Source organism: Pan paniscus, chromosome 18 (genome assembly GCF_029289425.2).
Source record: "Pan paniscus chromosome 18, NHGRI_mPanPan1-v2.0_pri, whole genome shotgun sequence".
NCBI lineage: Eukaryota > Metazoa > Chordata > Mammalia > Primates > Hominidae > Pan > Pan paniscus.
The window spans coordinates 1,142,968-1,165,594 of record NC_073267.2 but is presented as its reverse complement, the minus strand read 5'-3'; the positions used below and the strand labels follow the sequence as shown (position 1 = coordinate 1,165,594).

The 22,627-nt window shown below is 58.9% G+C and overlaps 1 protein-coding gene and 1 long non-coding RNA gene across 13 annotated transcripts in view; one reads left to right on the top strand and one right to left on the bottom strand.

Annotated features, from left to right (window-relative positions):
• Positions 1–22,627, top strand: part of LMF1 (lipase maturation factor 1) — a 131,779-nt gene that overhangs the window by 67,088 nt on the left and 42,064 nt on the right. For all 12 annotated transcript variants that reach the window (XM_063598176.1, XM_034951650.3, XM_024925938.4 and 9 more), the window contains exon 4: positions 7,025–7,173. In XM_063598176.1, the coding sequence (XP_063454246.1) occupies positions 7,025–7,173 (149 nt within the window). The remainder of the gene's footprint in view (positions 1–7,024; positions 7,174–22,627) is intronic.
• Positions 11,422–22,559, bottom strand: LOC117978673 (uncharacterized). Its single transcript, XR_004669365.3, has 2 exons — positions 22,053–22,559; positions 11,422–12,258 (listed from the first exon to the last, which is right to left on the bottom strand). It is a non-coding gene; the product is annotated as an uncharacterized LOC117978673 (long non-coding RNA).

Genomic DNA, 22,627 nt, shown 5'->3' with positions numbered 1-22,627 from the left:
TCAAACATGGTCACAAAAGATGTTTTCCCTGTGGCCAGAGACAGGGAGAAGTGGGGTCTGGGGCTCTGCATGTGGGCGGATCACAGACAAGGCCACCTGGTGGCCCGGGGCCATGTGGGTGTGGCCTACCAGTGCCCAGCCCCGCCACTGGCGTGCAGCGAGAGCCGAACTCCCCAGCCCCCATCATCCAGCCCCAGGGGCATCTGTAGCCCACAGCCCCTGTTCCGTGATAGTGCAAAGTAAGATTTGCAGTGCTATTTCATAACTTTTCAGCCTAAAATATAACCTGTAAAAACGAAGGAAACTTTTAAAAGCTCCCAGCTCTCTCTGGGGCCGCCATTAGAAGCCCCTGGGGTGGCAGAGGGCGGCCCGGTGCAGAGCTGAGTGACAGGCAGTCAAGAGGGAAGCGCTTTGCTCCCTCGTCCCCGATTTTAACAGCGAACTTAATGGATTTCCTGTTTCTAACGTGGATGGTGGCTGTCATTTTTGAAGGATCCATCTGTGCTATATTTAATGACTCTCTCTAAGTAACTAAAATAGTTTCCACAGAGTTAATGAGGCCTCAGCTGGCGTTCTCTCCTACGGTGGCCATTGCAGTGACTTGCACCTCCAAAGCGTTGTGTTAAATCATGTTTCTTCCTTGGTCAGAGGCGGCTCAGCCCACAACCCACTGGCCCCTCATCCCTCCCTGTGCTGGAGGCTACCCCGTGTCCCTCTCTGTGTCCTGAGGGCTGCCCCCACCCTGCACACCTTCTGCACCCTCCGAGCCTCTGCCCCTCACTGGTGGCCAGGCAGCGCCTGGGTGTCACCTGCCCCAGCTGCTGAGTCTCACCTGCCCCAGGCCCCCAAGTCTCACCTGCCCCAGCCCCCGCGTCCCACGTGCCCCGGCCCCCGCGTCTCACCTGCTCCGGCCCCCAGTGATGGTGCTCGTCTCATCCGCCTGAGGCACCACAGTCACCCCACCCTGCGTGTCTCTCATCCCACACGGCTGCTGGCCTCCAGGACTTTCGTCTGGAAAACCCCATCTCAGGCTCCACCCCAGCACTCTGCCTGGCCAACAGTGCACCCTGTCCCTAGGCTGGCCTGGGACCCTCCATCCTCTGACTGGGGTCGCCAAGGCCGGTGGTGCATGAGTGTGCTGCCGGCCGCCCAGCCCAGCCCAGAGCAGCCACCAGGTGCCCCTCCACATGTTCCCACATGCCCCAGGCCGCCAGGCGCAGAGCTCGCCTCTTGGTGGAGAATCTTCTGGTTCTTCAGTGGCAGAGGGTCCCTCCTCAACCTCTGATTCCCATAAATAGAAAAGAAAGGTGAGCGCGCACCTCTGCCTGGGTTTTATTTGGGGAGCAGGTGCCTAGGAGCTTGGCTGCGGAGTGAGGGACCCTGGCCGTTGTGAGGATGAAGAGGGCTCTCTGCACCACCCTGTAGTCTCTGCCTGCCCTCTGCCCCCATCCTGCGCCTGGCTCCTCTGGTGTTTCAGACCCATCCATACCCATGCCTCACACCTATGCACACAGGGCCCGCCCAGCCTGAATGTCCCCAGAGTCACCCCTTGGTCGCCCCTTGGCTCTGCAGAGCCGGATCTAGGGTGAGTTTTTCTTTGGCTGTTTTTAAATCAGTGGTATTAAAACAAGTAGCCCAGGACCCTGCCATCTAGGAAGTGAGCACGAGATGGTGAAAACCCTACAAGCCCTCAGGCCTCGGGGGATGCCCTTCCTGGGCCAGCTGAGCAGGCAGCAGCGAGGCCGGAGTCCTTAGAGACGCTGATTTAGGGCTGAGAGCTGTGTGGCCCTCTGCGTCAGTCACTACAGAACATTACTGATTAGCACTCGGATATTTAGTTCAGATAAACCATGTTTCCATCTGATTCCAAGGCAGTAAAATTTTGTCACCAATGGTCATGGGAGAGAGGGAGGGAGTGTGTCACCAATAGTCATGGGGAGGGAGGGAGGGAGGCAGTGTGTCACCAATGGTCATGAGGAGGGAGGGAGGGAGGGAGTGTGTCACCAATGGTCATGGGGAGGGAGGGAGTGTGTCACCAATGGTCATGAGGAGGGAGGGAGTGTGTCACCAATAGTCATGGGGGGGGAGGGAGGGAGGGAGTGTCACCAATGGTCATGAGGAGGGAGGGAGGGAGGTAGTGTGTCACCAATGGTCATGAGGGAGGGAGGGAGGGAGGAAGTGTGTCACCAATAGTCATGGGGGGGGAGGGAGGGAGGGAGTATGTCACCAATGGTCATGAGGAGGGAGGGAGGGAGGTAGTGTGTCACCAATGGTCATGAGGGAGGGAGGGAGGAAGTGTGTCACCAATAGTCATGGGGAGAGAGGGAGGGAGTGTGTCACCAATAGTCATGGGGAGAGAGGGAGTGTGTCACCAATGGTCATGAGGAGGGAGGGAGGGAGTGTCACCAATGGTCATGAGGAGGGAGGGAGGGAGTGTGTCACCAATAGTCATGGGGAGAGAGGGAGGGAGTATGTCACCAATGGTCATGAGGAGGGAGGGAGGGAGTGTGTCACCAATGGTCATGAGGAGGGAGGGAGGGAGTGTCACCAATGGTCATGAGGAGGGAGGGAGTGTCACCAATGGTCATGAGGGAGGGAGGGAGTGTGTCACCAATAGTCATAGGTAGGGAGGGAGTGTGTCACCAATGGTCATGAGGGAGGGAGTGTGTCACCAATGGTCATGAGGGAGGGAGTGTGTCACCAATGGTCATGAGGAGGGAGGGAGTGTGTCACCAATGGTCATGAGGAGGGAGGGAGGGAGTGTCACCAATGGTCATGAGGGAGGGAGGGAGTGTGTCACCAATAGTCATAGGGAGGGAGGGAGTGTGTCACCAATGGTCATGAGGAGGGAGGGAGTGTCACCAATGGTCATGGGGGGAGGGAGGGAGGGAGTGTCACCAATGGTCATGAGGAGGGAGGGAGTGTGTCACCAATGGTCATGAGGAGGGAGGGAGTGTGTCACCAATGGTCATGAGGAGGGAGGGAGTGTGTCACCAATAGTCATGGGGGGGAGGGAGGGAGTATGTCACCAATGGTCATGAGGAGGGAGGGAGGGAGGGAGTGTGTCACCAATGGTCATGGGGAGGGAGGGAGGGAGTGTGTCACCAATAGTCATGGGGAGGGAGGGAGGGAGTGTGTCACCAATGGTCATGAGGAGGGAGGGAGGGAGGGAGTGTGTCACCAATAGTCATGAGGAGGGAGGGAGGGAGTGTGTCACCAGTGGTCATGGGAAGGAGGGAGGGAGTGTGTCACCAATGGTCATGGAAGGGAGGGAGGGAGCGTGTCTGGTTTTGCACTTGGAGAGCTGGCGCGATCACAGGGCTCAGGGCCCACAGTGGTGTGCGTTCTCTCGTGGACCCTACAAGCAAGCATCCGGTCTGTGTCCTGCAGAGCAGGAAGGTCGGGTGTGGGGAGCCTCCCCAGGTGTTGGCCTGCCCGGCCTTCTCCCCATTTGGGTCAGGGCTTTCTTCACAGGGTGCTGGAAGGGTTTGTACTGAAGCAACCTGCAGTCCCCCTCCAATGTGGAGACTTTTGCTTCCCTCCCAGGAGGGGTCAGGGACGGCCCAGGTTGCAGTGGTGGAGACGTTTGCTCCCCTCCCAGGAGGGGTCGGGTGGCCCAGGTTGCATTGGTGGGGATGTCCCTGTCCCCAGGGCTCAGCATCTCGTAGGGCCTCAGAAGACCGTGCATGTAGCTGCAGCCGCCCAGGCCTCGCGGCCCATCAACAATGGTGAGAACTGATTCCAAAGTCTAGAGCTCTGGGAAGCCACTCCAAGAGGTGCCATGTGGCATTCGCCATTGTCTGCAGATTTTCTCTTTCGAGTATTTCATCTTAAAGTTCCATTATAAACCGAGGCCTCAGAATCCCTGTCGGGGTGTCGGGGGCCTGCAAGTCTGGCCCTGTCCTCGCCACATGCCTCGGGCTGCCCCACGGCGAAGCCTCTCTCTTCTGTGTGCCCCACGCCTCCGGTGGCTGCAGACCTGACATCCAGAGCCTTCAAACCCTAAACTGTCTCCAGCAAGGCAGTTATGAGGCTGCGTCCTTGTTTCTGCCTTTTCTGATGCCCCGAGACGCCTGTGAATGGCACAGTACAGTTACCTGCAGCGCTGGCTGGGCCTGCAGGCCACAGGCTCCTGCCTTGGGCACCAGCCTGGCTGTGGATCTGCGTGAATCCTGAGGGGGAGGGCAGCTGAGAAGCACCAGTGCCCACCTGTGCCTGGGTGCTGGGGCACCTGCATTTCCTCCGCACCAGCATCGGGGCATCCAGCAGGCAATGAGCCGTTAACATGGGTGCACTGGGCGAGGCGCCAGGGCAGGAGTGGGGCGTCGCACCCTGTCCAGCGGGCAGGGCTCAGGAGCGTCTCCCTGGACCCTGCGCATGCAGCTTCTCCGGTGATTGGGCCAACGCTGTCTGTGTCGCAGGAAGGAGAGCAGCGGCCATGGAAGTGAATGTTCCCCACGAGAGCTACTGCCCCGTTCCCCAGGCAGAACGCGTCAGGCTCCTCATGGGCTGTGCTCAGTCTCCCGGAAGGCCCGGCACAGCACGAGGTGGAAACGACGCCAAGGCCGTGGAGTGCAGCAGGGGCCCTCCCGGAGCCGTCCCCCTGGCTAAAGGGAAGGGAGGTCCCTGGGGAAGAGCAGGGCGTGCAGATGCTGGCACCCAGCAGGCAGTGCGTGCAGCTGCGCAACGGGAAAGGCACTGAGGCGGGGGCGAGGACGGCTCCTCTCCCTGGCAGCGGCAGCGTGTGCTGTGGCCCTGCATGTTGCCGCCTCGTTCGGGTGCCTGGGGCTCGCTTCAGGCAGCGCTGGTGTTTGCTGGGTGAGAGCTGCCTGGAGAGCCCTGGCCCTGGCCTTGGCGCTGAGGCCACCCTGGCAGCGTGCTGCTTATTGACTTTCCTGGGGACGCGTTGTCCGCCACGCTGAGGCGGAGAACAATGGCAGCCCTTGTGCATGCCGCGCAGCTGCTGGAATTCCTCAAGACCCAAGCAAAGAAAACAGAAGCAGGTGGGCCCAGGGCAACCCTTTTCTTCCCAGGGTGTCCGCAAGGCCCATCCAGCCAGGCGGCTCTGGCTTCCGTGGGGAAGATGGGCCCAGCGAGCCTGGGGCGTGAGCGAGGTGGAGGGGGTCCTGCTGAGAAACCAGCAAGCGTCAGCTTGGCAGCCTGTGCCCTCCATAAGCCGGGGCAGCATAAGGACTGACCGTCTGTCCATTCAGAGACCAGGGTCATGCTGCCTCCACGCACGCCGATCTGTTTATTTAGTAATTGGCGCACGTCAGTGTGGACTTACAGGCGTTTATTTTGTACTTTGGGTTACAGTCCAGTGCTGCTGTAGCAGCTTCTTCACGGGCTTTTGACTTTACCGTAGTATCTCAGGTAGAGATGAGTTGCACCAATGGTTGGAGGAAGCTCCCCGCGAGCCTCCCTCTGCTTCCCCTCCGCACTGTCCCGTCCTCTCTGTGGCAGGTAGACACTGCCCCGACAAGCCTCCGTCCGCTTCCCCTCCGTACTCTCCCATCTGCTCTGTGGTGTGTAGATGCTGCCCCTGCGAGTCTCTGTCTGCATCCCCTCCGCACTCTCCCGTCTGCTCTGTGGTGCATAGACACTGTGGTGTTGTGAGTCGTGTGACCGTTGTCATGCTGGGCAGCGGGTGGCCTCTGTCCCATCCAGCATCCTCAGAGTCCAGGAGGGAGCCCGGCCTGTGGGGTCTCTGGGGCCCTGGGATGTGACCTTCCATTGACAGACGCGAGCTGTGGGCAGTTTCCAGCAGCCATATTCACGGTGGCCTCACCTCTGAGAATAGCACTGGGATGGCGACCCGCATCCGCATTCTTATGCTGGGTTTCCAGTGCGAAGAATCCGTTGGGCCCCCACGTGTCCCCCGCATCCAGTGGCAGAGCTGCTGCCTTATCCTGGGCCTGCGAGGGGCTGACCGGTGTTGGTTCCGTGTGGACCCACCATGACCTGCCTCTGCATCCTTGCCTGGCTTCCATGCCCATCTGGGAAGGACAGGGCCAGAGGGAGACGCTGCCTCACATGGAGGCTGGGCTGCCTCCCCAGTGCTGCCTCCCCAGTGCTGCCTCCCCAGTGCTGCCCCCCCAGTGCTGCCCCCCAGTGCTGCCCCCCAGTGCTGCCCCCAGTGCTGCCCCCCCAGTGCTGCCCCCCCAGTGCTGCCTCCCCAGTGCTGCCCCCCCAGTGCTGCCCCCCAGTGCTGCCCCCCCAGTGCTGCCCCCCCAGTGCTGCCCCCCCAGTGCTGCCCCCCCCGTGCTGCCCCCCCCGTGCTGCCTCCCCAGTGCTGCCTCCCCAGTGCTGCCTCCCCAGTGCTGCCCCCCAAGTGCTGCCTCCCCAGTGCTGCTCCCCCATTGCTGCCACCCCATTGCTGCCTCCCCAGTGCTGCCTCCCCAGTGCTGCCCCCCCAGTGCTGCCCCCCCAGTGCTGCCCCCCCAGTGCTGCCCCCCCAGTGCTGCCTCCCCAGTGCTGCCCCCCCCAGTGCTGCCTCCCCAGTGCTGCCCCCCCAGTGCTGCCCCCCCAGTGCTGCCCCCCCAGTGCTGCCCCCCCAGTGCTGCCCCCCTCAGTGCTGCCTCCCCAGTGCTGCCTCCCCATGCTGCTTCTGGGCTGGGAGGAAGGTGAAAGCTGTTTTCATGCAAACCTATGGGAGGGGAAAGGCTTCCCCCAAAGTCTGCCGGCAGCATGTGTGCAGGGCACATTCTCAGATGTCAGGTCTGTGCAGCATCCTGCAGGGTGGCAGATGGCGGACCTCAGAGCGGGGCCTTTCCCTCCAAGGTGAAGGGTGCCGAGGTCACAGGAAGTCCCGACCTAGGCCCTGGGTCCCACGCCAGAGCTCCCACTCCTGCAGACCTGACATTGCGTGTCGATGTTGAGACTAATACGTGGGGGCTGGTGTCTCTCAGTAGCAAGATCAGCCCTGTCTCAAGGACCGTTTCCATTAAACTGAGTTTCTGAAATGGTTTCTTTGTGAAATGTGTGGCTTCCATTAACTCACCTGTGGTATGTCTCGTTGTTTTAGGATGGGAGTCCCAGCTTCTGGAGACGGGGTTCCTGGGGATCTTCCTGTGCCCTCTGTGGACGCTGTCGAGGCTGCCCCAGCACACCCCCACATCCCGGATTGTCCTGTGGGGCTTCCGGTGGCTGATCTTCAGGATCATGCTGGGAGCAGTAAGTGGAGCTCTTCTGCGTGGTGTTGGGGAATAACGGGGGCTCTTCTAACCTGTGCGGCTTCTGGGAGAGGCGAGGCTGTTTCCTTCCTCCCCCACCGCCCTCTGTCCTCCTGTCGGCCTGGCCGGGCCAGCTGCGCACTCTTCTGCCCCTTCAGGGGCCTGTGTTTGAATGCTGGGGACCGGCTGGCTTTTCCCGGGCATGTTCATGATCCCTGTTTCTGGGACAGAACCACACCTCTGAGTCTGTTTCAGGAGGAGACTGAGAGAGGAGCACTGGACGCCCTGCTTCCCCCTCCAGCCCTCCTTTGCTTCCCGGAGTGTCCGAAATATTTCAGAGCTCGTTTTTAAATGACAGAGTCTCAGGCCATGGTGGGCGCGTTGGCAGACACATTCAAGGGTGAGGGAGGTATGAGACCCGCCGTCCTGACGCTCAGGGAAAGCGCGGCCTCCTCATGGTCTCTTGGCTGCGTCCTCCCTCCCGGGTGCTTTGCCTGCTTGGCTTTAACGTCTCTCAGGACGACCAGACTGTCCAGGTTCCCTGCTGAGCCCCGGGGTGGGGGTGGTGGGTTCCCTCCTGGGCCCTGGTGTGGGGGCGGCGGGCTGTGCGTGCTTCCTGCCCAGCCAGGGGCTGCTCATCTGCATCTGCCCTGCAAACGGTGAATCACATGCCAGCCCGCTGTTCAGCTTCAGTAATGTGACCTCTGAGTTCACAAAAACGTGATGTGGACTTTAAAAGCAGGAGCGACGTGGTCCTTTTGACGTCTGCCACACTGACCAGAGCTACGCAGTTCTCACCTGCTCTTCCGCTTCACGTGGTTTGGTAGTAAGATTTTCATTTTGGGCTGGAATGATAAAATCTTCATGTTTTTGTGTTGGAAACCATGTCATACAGATATGCTCTCTGAGCATCTGTTTGCTTAAGTGTTTCGTGGAGGATTCGCTGAAGACGTACGGAAGAGTTGGGCACTGCCCCAAGGAACTTGTGCCTGCCCCACCCGACAGCACGCTCACGCCAGGGCCACGGCCAGAGTGTGTCGCCGTCTCGGCCACTCCTTCAGTCCGGAATGTTCTTCTTCCTTCCCTGGCTTCGAGGCGTGGCTGCCGTGCCCGTGTTCAGCTTCCGGTCATGCCGCAGGCAGGGGGCCCGAGTGCTGGGCAGCTCCTCTCACCCTGTCCCCCCGGGGCAGCTGCGGACACTTGGGACACCCAGTCCTGAGACAGCACTGGCCACAGACTCAGGAAGCGATGACTCCACGTGGTTTGGGGTATCATGTAGCATGAAGTGTGGCTCGGTGTAGCGTGTAGCGTGGCTCTGTGTAGCGCGGCTCAGTGTAGCACATAGCGTGGTTCTGTGTAGCATGGCTTGCTGTAGCATGTAGTGTGGTTCTGTGTAGTGTGGCTTGGTGTAGTGTTTAGTGTGCTTTGGTGCACTGTGAGGGGCTGTCTGGGCCCATTCCTCACTGTGTGTTCCCTGCATCATAACGTCCATGTCTGGGCATAGCTCTTCTTTCCATCTTGTTCAGCTCGGGGCTCTGTCCCCCTGTGGCTCCCATCTTCCTCAGCGCCCTCCTTTTCCCTCCCCTTCACTCACATCCCTCGCGTCTCACCTTGCGCCAGTGCTGCAGAAACGTCAGCCATGCATGGAGTGAACTGGCCATTTCTTGAGGTGCTCCCTGGTGGTATGCGAGCGCCTAATTCCCTTTATTCCTTTTTTGGGAGGGTTACATGGCCTCTCATGATGAGCACTTGCCGGGGTTGGAAGGGGTCACTGCAGGCTCAGCTGCACTAGCAGGAGACCCACAGAGAGGGACCTCAACACCAGGGCCCCTCTCACCCCCCAGGACTGGGTGTCCAGAGGGTTGTCCCAGTCAGGGAGCCTCCAGCTTTCCTCTCTGCCCTCTGTGGCATGCCAGCTTCAACCCAGGTGTTCCTGCCCCAGCTGCACGGGGGTGGTGGGCACCCGTCCACGATGTCACTGTACACCTGTGGATGGCGGGCACCAGGGCGTCCCTGACAGGTTGGTTTTCTGGGGCTGTGGGGAGTCTTGGGTGCTTACTCTAGGTCCTCACTGTTTTTACTGTGTGAACCCTGCAGGCTGGCTCCGCCTCCCAGGAGCCGCTCTCACATGCTGCAGCCTGGTGACCTCTGGGCTGGTGAGCTCAGCCTCTGCCCACGAGGCCAGGTGTCTGGGGAGGGCACTGGAAGCAGCTGGAGGCAGCAGGGCCTGATCTGCCCCATCCCCTCGAGGGCACAAGCAGGCCCCCAGGGCTTGTCAAGGGCCAGGGCCTTCCCATCTCTGCTTCCTTGCCCCATCGGGTGTGCTCGGGGCCATGGCACAGCGGGAGGGAAACATGGGTGGGTGGGGTCTTTGGAGAGCTTTCTGGATGTGGTGTCAGGCAGGGTCCTGGCTGAGGGGGTGGTGAGTGGCTGCAGAGCCTTCTGGACGTGGTGTCGGGCAGGGTCCTGGCTGAGGGGTGGGTGAGTGGCTGCAGACAGTTGGCCACGGCTTGTTGGAGGAGGGCATAGCTGCAACCCGGCATCCAGATCCCGCAGGAAAGTGGGATGCTGTCTCCGGGTTTACTTTTCCATTTAATTAGAAATACTAGAGATGTTTCCATGGCTCCTTTTAATGAGACATTGAAATTCTTCATTGTCTCCAGCCAGAATACAGATACTTTCACAGGCTGGGCTTAGTCTTTGCAGGGCTTAGTTTTAGGTTCCACCCTCTGCTGGCTTGAATATGCACAGACGTGTATGCAGCATTTCAAAGGACTCTGTGGACAGCAGCCGTGCAGGGGAAGCGCTGTCAGGCCGAAGCCCTGGGAGAGAAGCAGAGCTCCAGGGAGAGGAGCCGGCCCCGCAGAGGAGCCGCCAGGCGGTTGTATGCAAAGCTTCTGGTGCCAAGAGTTGAACAGCTCCCACAATGCCTAGTGGATGCAGGGACTCATCTGCTCATGGGAAGCACCTTTTATGGCATTTTGATTGATTGCTAGTGCCAGCTGGAGAAGAAATTATCAGGTGCACTAAAAGGTATAATTACTTGATAGACTCCTATGTTCGGTGTGATTAATGTTCCTTTGGTGGAAAGCAGAGGGTGAGTTGATAAGAAAGAGCGACAGCAGCAGAGTGTCCACCTGTTGATGAGGATCTGCCCTGTGGACAGAGCCAGCTAGGAAGGCACCCACACCCCTTCCCCCACTCGTGTACTTGGGTCAGAACCAGCGCCGCACCGTCAGCTTGGCAGATTCACTCAGAAACCAGCACCTGTGGTTCTGTGGCCTGGAGGGTTTCAGATGCCCTAACCACTGCGTTCCTCAGAGCCATCTCAGGGGGAGCCCCATGGCCCTCCCGATGAGGGTGCCAAGCAGAAGGGAAGGAGAAGCCACAGCCTCTGTGCCTGCCGGAGCTGGACGTCAGCTGCAGGCCTCAAGGCCACCACACAAAATCAGTTGTATTTCTTTTTTTTTTTTTTTTCTTTTTGAGATGGAGTCTCACCATGTCACCCAGGCTGGAGTGTAGTGGCACGATCTCGGCTCACTGCAAGCTCTGCCTCCTGGGTTCACGCCATTCTCCTGCCTCAACCTCCCGAGTAGCTGGGACTACAGGAACCTGCCATCATGCCCGGCTGATTTTTTGTATTTTTAGTAGAGACTGGGTTTCACCATGTTAGCCAGGATGGTCTCGACCTCCTGACCTTGTGATCCACCTGCCTCAGCCTCCCAAAGTGCTGGGATTACAGGCGTGAGCCACCGCACCCGGCAAATCAGTTATATTTCTATATGCTGGGAGAAAATGTCAAAATGAAAATGTTAAGTATAGCATTTATAATAACATTCAGAACCATAAAATAGGAAATTTTAACAAAAGAAATGCAGCCTGTATGCCTCGAAAGATAGCACACATTGCTGAAAGTAAGGAACACTTCAGTAAATGGAGAGGTATACCATGTTCATGAATCAGTCTTCATATTGTTAAACTGTCCATCGTCACCAGTTTGAGCTATAGATTCCATGATATCCCAAGCAATCCAAGAAGGATTGTTTTTTTTTCAGAAATAGATAAACTGACTCTTAGATGTATATGGAAATGCCAAGGACCTACATAGCCAAAACAATTTTGAAGAAGAATAAACATGCAGGAGGAGTCACACTACTTGATTCCAGGATTTACTGAAAAATGATCATAATGAAGACAGTGTGACGCAGGTGTGTGGAGGGTTCCCTCAAGGGACAGAACTAACAGGAGAAATATAAATATAAAGGGGTTTATTGAGTATTAACTCCACAATCACAAGTCCCCACGATAGGCTGCCCGCAAGCTGAGGAGCAAGGAGAGCCGGTCCCGAGTCTCAGAACGGAAGAATCTGGAGTCCCATGTTTGAGGGCAGGAGGCGTCCAGCACAGAAGAAAGATGCGGGCTGGGAGGGTAGGCCCGTCTCCCCTCTTCTCCTTTTTCTGCCTGCTTTATATTCTCTGGCGGCTGATGAGATGGTGCCCACCAGATTAAGCTTGGGTCCGCCTTCCCCAGCCCCCTGACCCAAACAGGGATCTCCTCTGGCAACACCCTCACAGACACACCGAGGATCAGTACTTTGCATCCTTCAACCCAATCAAGCTGACACTCAGTATTAACCATCACAAGGCGTGAGGACAGATAGCTGCATCCGCAAAATAGAGAACCAAGAAATAGTCCCACACCAAAGTCAGGATCAAATGATTCCTGGACAAGCCACCAAGTCAATTCTACTGAGAGAAAGAAGCCTTTGCAACAGTTGGTGCTGGAAGTTCTGGATATGCACCTGGATAAGTGAACCCCCCTCCGTCACCACACACAAACGTTAATTTGAGATGGATTGCAAACATAAAAGCTAAAACTATTAACACTTCTTGAAGGTAACATAGAATATTTTGTAATGTTATGATAGGCAAAAGTCTCTCAGGACACACACAAAAATTAACCATAAAAGAAGAAAATGGCTGGGTGCAGTGGCTCACACCTTTAACCCCAGCATGTTAGGAGGCCGAGGCAGGAGCGTCCCTTGAGCTCAGGAGTTCAAGCCCAGACTGGGCAACATAGTGAGACCCTGAAAGAAAAAGAAACAAACACACACATTGGACTTCCTCAAAATTAAAGTCTTCTGTTCTTCAAAAGACACCACCGAGAAAATGACAAGGCACAGATCAGAAGAAAATATTCACAATGCCGTTATGCCTGACAAGGAACCTGTATCTGGAATACATAAAGAATTCATAAAGTTCAATAATAAAGATAATTTGATTTTTTAAAGAGGGAAAGGATTTTAGCAGGCACTTCACAAAAGGAAACATGCAAATGGCTCTCACAGCACTTGAAAAATCCCTCAGATGCATTGGCTATTAGGGAAATGCCGAGCGTCGTATCTACGTTGAGACAATTCCTCCCCACAAGAACGGTTGAAATTAAACTGAGATACTTCCTCCTCACAAGAACGGCAGTGCAGAGGTCACCACCATGCAGCAGAGACGGGCGTCCTGTGGGCAGTGCAGAGGTCACCACCACGCAGCAGAGACGGGCGTCCCCACGGGCAGTGCAGAGGTCACCAGCACACAGCAGAGACGGGCGCGTCCCCACGGGCAGTGCAGAGGTCACCAGCACACAGCAGAGACGGGCGTCCCCACGGGCAGTGCAGAGGTCACCAGCACACAGCAGAGACAGGCATCCTGTGGGCAGTGCAGAGGTCACCACCATGCAGCAGAGACAGGCGTCCCCACGGGCAGTGTAGAGGTCACCAGCACACAGCAGAGACAGGCATCCTGTGGGCGGTGCAGAGGTCACCACCACACAGCAGAGACAGGCGTCCTGTGGGCGGTGCAGAGGTCACCACCATGCAGCAGAGACGGGTGTCCCCACGGGCAGTGCAGAGGTCACCACCACGCAGCAGAGATGGGCGTCCCCACGGGCAGTGCAGAGGTCACCACACTGAGCCAGACTGTCCTCGGCCTTCCCTGGGTTGAGCACCAGAAGAAAACCATGTGCTTTGAGCCCTGGAAAGACAATCAGCCCAGCCAGAGCCAGAGCCTGAAACAGGCAGCCCCCAGGGCACAGCTGCAGGAAGCTGCATCCTCTCCTGGGCTCCAGCAAGGGGGGGGACGCTGTGTTCCCTCAGTGGCTTCTTGGTGCCCCTTGATGTCCAGGAGTGTGAGGTGAGGTGAGGGCTCTGAGCTGGGAAGCTGACAAGTCAGGGAGAATGCCAGGCCAGACGCATCGGCCTGCGGGGGCTGGAGCAGAGCCTGGCACTCACTGTACTTGCTCCGTCTCACTCCGGTTGCTGCGCTGGCCCAGGGCTGTCCACCCCAGGCGTGTGGCAGAGCAAGCCTGGCTCCCAGAGCTCCCCTCAGGCCCTGGAGCGGCAGGCAGTGGGCATCCTCAGCCCAACCCGTGGCCGTGCCATGCACAGGATAGCTGAGCTTGCCGCTGCCACAGGGTGTCGGCGGGTTGGGGCAACAGACAGGGCCCCGGTGCTGGTGGCCAGGCTGGCTGTATGTGTGGGTCGGCTGCCATCTGACTGTGCTGGAACAAGAACCACCCCCACCCCACCCACCACTGCTCTCCACCCGGTTCGGGGCCGGCCCTGGCTGGGCTTCGTGGATCCTCAGGTTGTGCGGGTCATGGCTTCCTGGGGCTGGGCCAGAGCCATCATGGAGTCACCACGGTTCCTTGCAGACACAGGCGGGGCAGGCGGCGCCTTTCCACCTTCCTTGCCTCAAGCTGCGGGGACAGCACCAAGAAGCCACGTGGACCCAGATGGCCTCGCCGGACTTCCTGACTCAGGGCCTTCTCCAGCCTACATCCCGCCGGGGCTGCACACACAGACGGCTTCTCCTGGAGCCCTGGAGCATTTCCCCCGTGTTTCGGCCGGGTTGTCTGCTTTCCATGAGTTTCAGTCGTGTCAAAGTGAAGGTCTCTTTCACTCAGGACGTGATCAATGGCGTGGCCATCAAGTCACAGCGTTGAAGGCAACAGATGGCCTTTAATGACGCTATTTTAAAAAATAATTTCCCCTTTCTTTCCCCATCCTGGTTTTGTGAGGACAGAGCATCGGCATCTCAGGGCGGGGGTGGGTCTGCCTACTCTGTGGCCAGCATGCAGCAGATCCTTGTAGGTGGAGCCCACAGCTCTGTGTCCCGGCACCTCTGTGCCACCTGCACAGGGGCAGAGGGTGGGTTTTCCATGAGGCCACCTGGAGCCAAACCACCGTTGATCACTTCCTCCTGATGAACTGGGCTGTGTTGGGGTGCAGAGCTCTCGGTTGCGTATGTTCTGGGAATTGAGCCAGGGTCCTTGTTGCTGGGAATTCTCAGACCTGGACAATATCAGTAGAGGAGACCACTTGATTTTTAGTTTGACCCCTGGAGAATTGAAAAGCTGGAAATCTGTTTTCTGTACCTTCCCCCTCCCAACCCTCCCCCGACTCCCCACCTGGCTTCTGTCTGGAAGGGACGTCTGCATGGCTGTCCTGGGGTGGCTGCAGGTGTGCAGATGCTCACCGCCACTGTCTCCCCATTCCTGCTGGAGCCCACTTTGGCGTGAGTGTTGCCTGGCAGAGGCATCGCAGACCCACGGGATGATAAAGAGAAGCCAGAGAACTCATAATTCCAAAAGCTGGCAAAGTCAAAACGTGATGTCTGGCCGGGTGCGGTGGCTCACACCTGTAATCCCAGCACTTTGGGAGACTGAGATGGGCAGATCACCTGAGGTCAGGAGTTCGAGACCAGCCTGGCCAACATGGTGAAATCCCGTCTGTACTAAAAACACACACACACACACACACGCACATAAAAATTAGTGAGTATGCTGGCGGGCGCCTGTAATTCCAGTTATTCGGGAGGCTGAGGCAGGAGAATTGCTTGAACCTGGGAGGCGGAGGTTGCAGTGAGCCAAGATCGTGCCATTGCACTCCAGCCTGGGCAACAGAGTGAGACTCCAGCTCAAAAAAATAAAAGAAAAAAGAAAAGAAAATAATAAAATAAATAAAATAAGATGTCCAAACTCACACCTGTGCAGCTCATGGCTCTGGAGGGCTCACACCTGGCTACAGCACCCAGAGGTAGGGCCTTCTGATGCTCCTTGTGTGCAAACTGTCTTGGTCCTCATTAACACAAGAAGAAAAAGCAACAGCTGAAACGTGGAATACGTAAGCCCACAGTGTGAACCAGTTTTGGGTCAGAATCAAGCAAAGGCCAGGAAGCCATAGCCAGGCTGTGTGATTGCAGGCACCGTGGAAACTCCAGTAACTAAGATGGCACTATGAAGAGCTGCCTGGGATGTTACAGAAGCCTTAGGCCAGTCAGTGTGACAACTTAGATCAGATGGACAAAACCCTTGAAGAAGGGTGCAGGGGGAGTGCCGGGTGCAGTGACTTCTTTCCTCAAGGAAAGCCAGGATTTGGGACGCGTGTCGGAGCTGAGCCCCACGTCTCTCTTTACACCCAGACCTGCTCACCTTTTGTGGGATTCAGGCCCGAGTGTGCGGCATCGTGCAGTGGAGCCTCCGACCCTCACGGGCAGGGCACGTCCCGCGTCCAGGGCGTGTGCCTCCCACGTGTGTGCTGCCACCCCAAGCCTCGTGGGGTCGGAAGGAAGGTGCCAGGGGCTCAACAGGTTTGCGCCTTCGTCATCTGCTCTTTTCCCACAGGCCCAGGACTGTCTGCAAAGCGCTTTACGCCGAGCATGCTTCACCCCCAAGCGTGCCAGGGGGTCCGCAGCCCATGGGATGTGTGGGTCATGGGTGGCGCTGGAAGGCAGACGTGGAGCAGTGCTGCCAACACCAAGACCTGACTTTGAAGTCCACAGGCTGCTGCTTGGCATCAGAGTCACTGGTGAAATCACATTAAACGTAATGGAATTGGTATCGGCATGCAGCCCTGTGAGGCCAGGATCAGGCAGATGTGCTGCCGTTTCCCCGACAGGCCCGCCCTGGTCCTGGGCAGCCACACTCCAGAACGAGAGTAATTATCCTAATTGCTTTATTGCATCAGTGTCGGGGCAGCTCGGGCAGCTCAGAGGAAAAGGGGCTTCTTTCAGGGCCCGTCGGCTTCAGGGCGACATGCACCACCCGGAAGGGGCAGACCTCTGACTCCGGCACGGAGGCGTCATGGGAATTTTTAGAAAATGATGTCTATGGCATCCTGACCTCTGGCCCCCAGCTGCAGCCCCCTGTGAGGCCGAGGCCCAGACCGGAGTCCCTGAAAGTGCTTTGTGCCTCCGACCTCCGGCGTTTTTGGCAGAGCTGGGACAGGAGCCGGGGTGCTCCTCACGGCTGAAGCGCATCAGCCTCCAGGGTGAGGGTGTCTCAGATCCCCGCACAGCCCCTCACACAGCCCCTGGGACAATCACGCAGGACAGTGCTCTCCTGTGATCTTCAAAGGATCTCCTGGGTTGTGGGGGTGCAAAATAAAACTCTGCTACAAAGAGCATTAGTAATTCCTCTTCCCAACCGCACAGTTCAGCTCAAGCAATCTCCCGGTAACAGAACCAGCCGCTGTGCTTACCGTGAACACGCCTTTCTGGGTTCACGCCGAAGGTTTCTGTTGAAGTGCACGTCGTTTGCCAAAAAATAAAAATAAAAATACAGTAAGTCCAAAATCTCCTCTGTCTGATTTCTAAGTTAAAACCGTGATCACAGCAAGAGGAATTTACGTGGTATGGTGACTAGGGCAGCAACTTCTGGAAGGCAAACCAATCCCATTAGAGAGATAGGCAGCTGAGAGTCTACAGCAGACCCGTGCTTCGGAGATGAACTGCCCTCCTCTTAATTCCCCTCGCCCGACTAAGCTGCCAAGGCATGGTGATTCTTGGGGTCTTCATGGTGTCTGGTGACCTGACAGCATGTGCCCCAAATCCTGGCCCCTACACGGCCTGGCTGCCACCCCTTGGCTCTGCCCCCACCTGGGCTGCTCCGGGCCCCAGCAGCCAAGGCCTCGAGGGCACCCAGAGCCGGGGGAAGGAGCAGTTCAGGTGTTTTCAGACAGACAAGCCTCTGACAACAGGCCTTAGATCCCGGAAGCCCAGGCTCTCCCGGCTGGCACTGGTCAGAAAGTCAGTGCCCCTGCCCGCAGCGTGGGTCCCCTAGGCTCTGCGGCGGCCCGACTGTCAGCTTGGGACAGCCTTTTCCAGGTGCTTGGGGAGGAAACAGCTGCCCTCAAACTCATGGGAATTCATTTCCAGGCAGCAAGCGAGCCCAGGGCGTTTGTCCAGGTCCAGGTCCCTTGGTCTGCAAGTTAGAGCCCAGCCAGTGTCGATGAGCCAGTCAGCTGCGTGTCTGAGGGAAGAGCTTTGTCCTCAATGTGAAGCCACGGGGGACCTGGGTCCCCTTCGTCAGGAGCCATGGAGACCCCGGCCCACCGCACTTTGATGCTCAGCCCACTGTTCTGAGGCATGAAGTGGCCCAGAGGCGAGGCCCCTCCTCCAGAGGACGCCCGCCATGCAGAAGGCGCCCGCCACGCAGAGGACGCCTGCCATGTACACAGCTCCTGGTGCAGCTGTGCCACAAGGAAGTCTGCGTGAGCTGAAGCACTCGGGGGCAGAGCCCACCTCCCATGCCACTTCTCTCTTGCATGAGGGCAAGAAAGTGTGGACACCATCCCAGGAAGACAGGAGAGCCACGGAGCCAGGCGGGACCCCAGGCACCACCCCTGCTGCGGCTGGGCCACCCTCAGATATGGAGACTAGAGGGTCTTGATAGACCCCATAGTGCCTCTGCCCACGGAGCCCGCCAGTGGTCCCCTCACCCTGAGACACGGTTTCCACCCACCCCCAGCTCTCAGAGCACTCGGGGAGAAGCAGTGGCTGTTGCAACAAATCTGAGACCCCTGCAGCTGCTCACAGGGGCACTGGGCTGTGACCTGACTCCAGGACAAAGCTCTCCCCTTTGAGTCTCTCCTGCGGAGGCAGGACCTGTCACGAGTAATTCCCTGTGTTTACAGGTGGGGAGGAAGGGCCACTGATACAGGCGAGGGGACCCTAACGCCAGAAGGGTGGAGGAGGTTGTGGCTCGGAGGGAGGCCTGGCGGCGCCCCCTCCTCAAACACCACATTAGCTGGTGCTTTCAGGGACTGTAGGGGCTGGGGGTCTGTCCTGAGCCACTGTGCAAGGGTACACAGGGGGCTGTCACTGCAGGGTGGATGGCGGCCTCTGGGGGCCAAGTGAGAGAAGCGGGGTCTCCACAGAGTGTCTCCTCCGCATACGACCGTCAGACGCTTCGAGTTTCCAGATGGCAGACTTGGGGAAGTGTGTCCCAGGACACACAGGCATCAGGAGAGGAGCTGCTGCAGCCACACGCTGCGAGGCGGGAACATCGTCGATGGGCCTGGAAAGTTCTGGCATTCCGAGCAGAGCGGGACGGTGGCACGGGCAGTGTGGGTCCCTGGCTCCCTTTGGGTCTGGTGCGTTTATTGGCCTGTCTGTGCCATTTTTTTTTTTAGAATTAATTTTGGGCTGAAAAGCCTCAAAGAAGGCTTTGTTCCTTTGACACTTGCTCTGGGAGAAAAAAAAATCCGTGGAAAATCTGACATGTGCAATGTAGAGAGAAATCAATAGATGGGAGGAATATAATTATCTTCCACTCCTGAAAGAATTTTTCAGATTTTTAAGTGTCTCATATCAGCTTAGAATTTGAATGACGTTTTAATTATTTTGTTTTTTTCTTCTTTTCCTGGTTTGAATCTCCATAGAGTTCCACTCTCGGATTCTGCAGGGAGCAGAGCTGGTGCTCATGCGGGGGGAGCAGTGGCGGTGGTTGTGCCCCTGCCCGGTGGAGCCGTGCATTTCATCAGAAGCAGCAGCTCCCCTGGGTGTGGGCAGTGCCTTGAGGAGTGGGGCCTGCTCCGCCCGGTCAGCTGGACACCCTCGGCTGTTTTCATGCCTGTTTGCAGAACAGGAGCCCAAGTGGGAAACAGTCTCCGGTGCTTTTGTGATCTGAGCAAACCCAGCTTCCAGAAGACCTGACTCTCGGTTTTTAAAGCAGTTCACCCTTCAGGTCTTTAAACAGTAACACTCCTGGGTGTTCGGCGCCCTCCCTGCCGTTGGGGGCGCAGGGCGTGTGAGGGCAGGGGCGTACAGCAAGACCCTAGAGACGGCGATGCCGGACCCAGACACGGCCCCGCCAGAGGCAGCCTTCACAGTGCGCGGAGTGGCTGAGCCTCACAACCCCTCCGAGGCGTGTGTGTGGACCGTGCAGCCTGCGTGTGGGTGGCTGAGCCTCACAACCCCTCCAAGGCGTGTCTGTGCACCGTGCAGCCTGCGTGTGGGTGGCGTCCCGTCTGGCTCACGTGAGGAACAGGTGCCTGTTGCTTGGTGTTCCTGTAGGGCCGGGCTGGGCTCTTGGTCCCACTCCCCCGCCGTTTCTCATTCGTGTCCCTCTCGGCATCGGTCACTTGAGCCATGTGCCGTCCTTCAGGGCGCGGTGCAGCCTCTCCTGCCTCTCCCACTCCCCCGCCAATCTCGCGGGCCCCATGTTCCAAACACGTTGGAATTGGACACGCCCCTCCCCTGCCCAGGTCGTCCTGCACAGACAGCAGCAGAGCCTGCTGCCTTCTCGGTCACATGTAGCCAGAGAACCCGGCGGCTCCCGTCCTGCCTGGCCCCAGCTAGGGGCCCGCGGCCGCCCCGAAGGCCCTCCCGTGTGTGGTTGGTTTTCTGTTGGCCTGGCTGGCCTGGGGTCCCTGGTCCATCACCAAACACTGGCCTCCGTGCTACTGGGAGGTATTAATGTTCCGCAGACGTGGCTCCAGCCCGTGATGGGCTGACCTGGGGAGGAGGATTCTACTGGGAACCCGAGGCTGACCCGACCAGGCAGGAGACCGAGGCTGGAGCTGGGGCTCCCCGGAGAGGAGGAAATTCCATCCCAACAGCAGCTCCGGCCCCTGCTCTGGAGGTCCTGATGGCCCCGGCAGGCCTCAGGCTGCACCCCGCGCCGTCTGGAGGCCAGTATCCCGCAATGGGACTGCGACTGGCGCCGTGGCAGATGGGACCCTGCGTTCCAGGGGCTCCTGGGCCTCCCCCTGCGGCCTCATCAGCCCTGCTGTACCCCACGCTTCTGCCTGAGGGGGGCACCCTTACCCTCTCTTCCTCCCTTGTGGCCATCCCCACCCCCCACCCGGGGCTCCCTGCCCAGGACAGCCCTGTCAGCTCTGTCCGGGCCGAGGCTGGCCTCCACAGTGAATAGATCGTGTTCCCCGAATTCCATTTCATGTGGAAACCCTGAGCCCAGTGTCATGGTACCAGGGACCAGGCCCGACACCCCAGCACGCCCACGGAGGGGAGCACTCGCTGATGGGAGGCGGCCATTACGAAAGTGTCCCCAGAGAGACCCTCACCCTCTTCCCACCATGTGGGCAACAGTGAGATGGCGCTACCTGCAGCCCAATGCGGCTGCCCCAGAGCCCACCATGCTACACCCACCACAGCCGTCGCCTCCGAACCTGCAGCATGGATTCCTGTCCTTTATGTGCCACTGCGTCTGCCATGCCTGGTGGCCGTCCTGCCTCTCTGCGCCTTGTCGCACCTGCGCCTGCAGCACGCGGCCTCTATGGGGTGGAGCGGGGCCCGGCACCTCAAGGACACTCAGTACTTATGTGCCAGGTGGAAGTCGGGTGGACAGGGGGATGGGTGGGCGGATGGCCAGGTGGACAGGGGATGAGTCGGCGGACGGTCCAGTGGACAGGGGACGGGTGGGCGGACGGCCAGGTGGACAGGGGGACAGGTGGGAAGACGGTCCGGTGGACAGGGGGACAGGTGGGCGGATGGCTAGGTGGATGGGGGGACAGGTGGGCGGACGGTCCGGTGGACAGGGGGACAGGTGGGTGGACGATCCAGTGGACAGGGGATGGGTGGGCGCACTGCCAGGTGGACAGGGGGACAGGTGGGCGGACGGTCCGGTGGACAGGGGGATGGGTGGGTGGACGGTCCGGTGGACGGGGACGGGTGGGTGGACGGTCCAGTGGACAGGGGATGGGTGGGCAGATGGCCAGGTGGACAGGGGGACGGGTGGGCAGACGGTCCGGCGGACGGGACAGGGGGACAGGTGGGCGGACGGTCCGGTGGACAGAGGGACGGGTGGGTGGACGGTCCGGTGGACAGGAGACAGGTGGGTGGATGGCCAGGTGGACAGGGGGATGGGTGGGCGAATGGTCCGGTGGACAGGGGACAGGGGGACAGGTGGATGGACGGTCTGATGGACATGGGGACGGGTGGGCGGACGGTCTGGTGGACAGGGGATGGGTGGGCAGACAGCCAGGTGGACAGGGGGACGGGTGGGCGGATAGTCCAGTGGACAGGGGGACGGGTGGGCGGACGGTCCGGTGGACAGGGGACGGGTGGGCGGACGGCCAGGTGGACGGGACGGGTAGGTGGACAGCCAGGTGGACAGGGGCATGGGTGGGCGGACGGCCCGGTGGACAGGGGGACGGGTGGGCGGATGGTCTGGTGGACAGGGGGACGGGTGGGCGGATGGTCTGGTGGACAGGGGACGAGTGGGCAGACGGCCCGGTGGACAGGGGGACGGGTGGATGGAGCCCAGGGGATTTGGCCGGGAGTGGTTGTGCAGCAGAAACCCCTGTCATGGAGGAGGCGGGACTCACTTCCACGTCTGTGCAGTTTCACCTCCCATGCACCAGTGTGTGAGAGACACTGGATGTGAATCTGTGTCTCAGCGGTGATTTTAGGGTGAGCGGGAAGAGGGGACACTTTGTTTCTGACTTGTGAAGGAATCATCTGAAGCCGGGAGTGACCCAGGGAAAGCAGACGGGTGTGGGAGCCGACCCTTCCCCGGATGCTTCACTGTGGCCCTGGCACTGCAGAACCAACCCCCAGCCCCGCAGCCTCTCTGCCCAAGTCCCACCTTCCCCAGTGCTGGCGGCTCCCTCTGCAGGCCCCTGGAAGCCTGTCCCGTGCTCCAGGCGTCCTCACAGCAGGCGAGCTGCAGTGTGTGGGAGACACACGGGGCCTGCGCTTCGGCTCCCTTTGTGCCGCAGGGGGCGGGGCTGAGACGCGTGTGCACTGGGTGCTCCCTCCGACTTTGGGCTCATCCTGGAGGCACTGAGAAGCTTCCCTCTGACACTGTCCGTGGGGTCTGTGCAGGGCGTGGTGCATTTGTCCTCTTTAAAGACACGCAACTTCTGTAGCGTGGTGATGCGTGGAGCTCTGAGAATGAGTGTTGGGGAAGGCGCAACAGGCGCTGACTATAAAAAGGAAGCCACTGTTGCTCACGCCCGCGGTGTGCACTTAACTCCTGTCCTCAAAGCAGCCCTGAATCTGCCCTTCTCAAATTCTGCCTTCCTGAGTGTTTCATACGTAAGGTCCCCTCCCTCACGGCGCCTGCAGCCCAGATCCACGGCCTTCGTGGATGGTTCGTCTTCCTGGGAAGCTGTTTCTGTCGGCGCCGCCGCATCCGCAGCCCCCGTGACTGACTCTCCC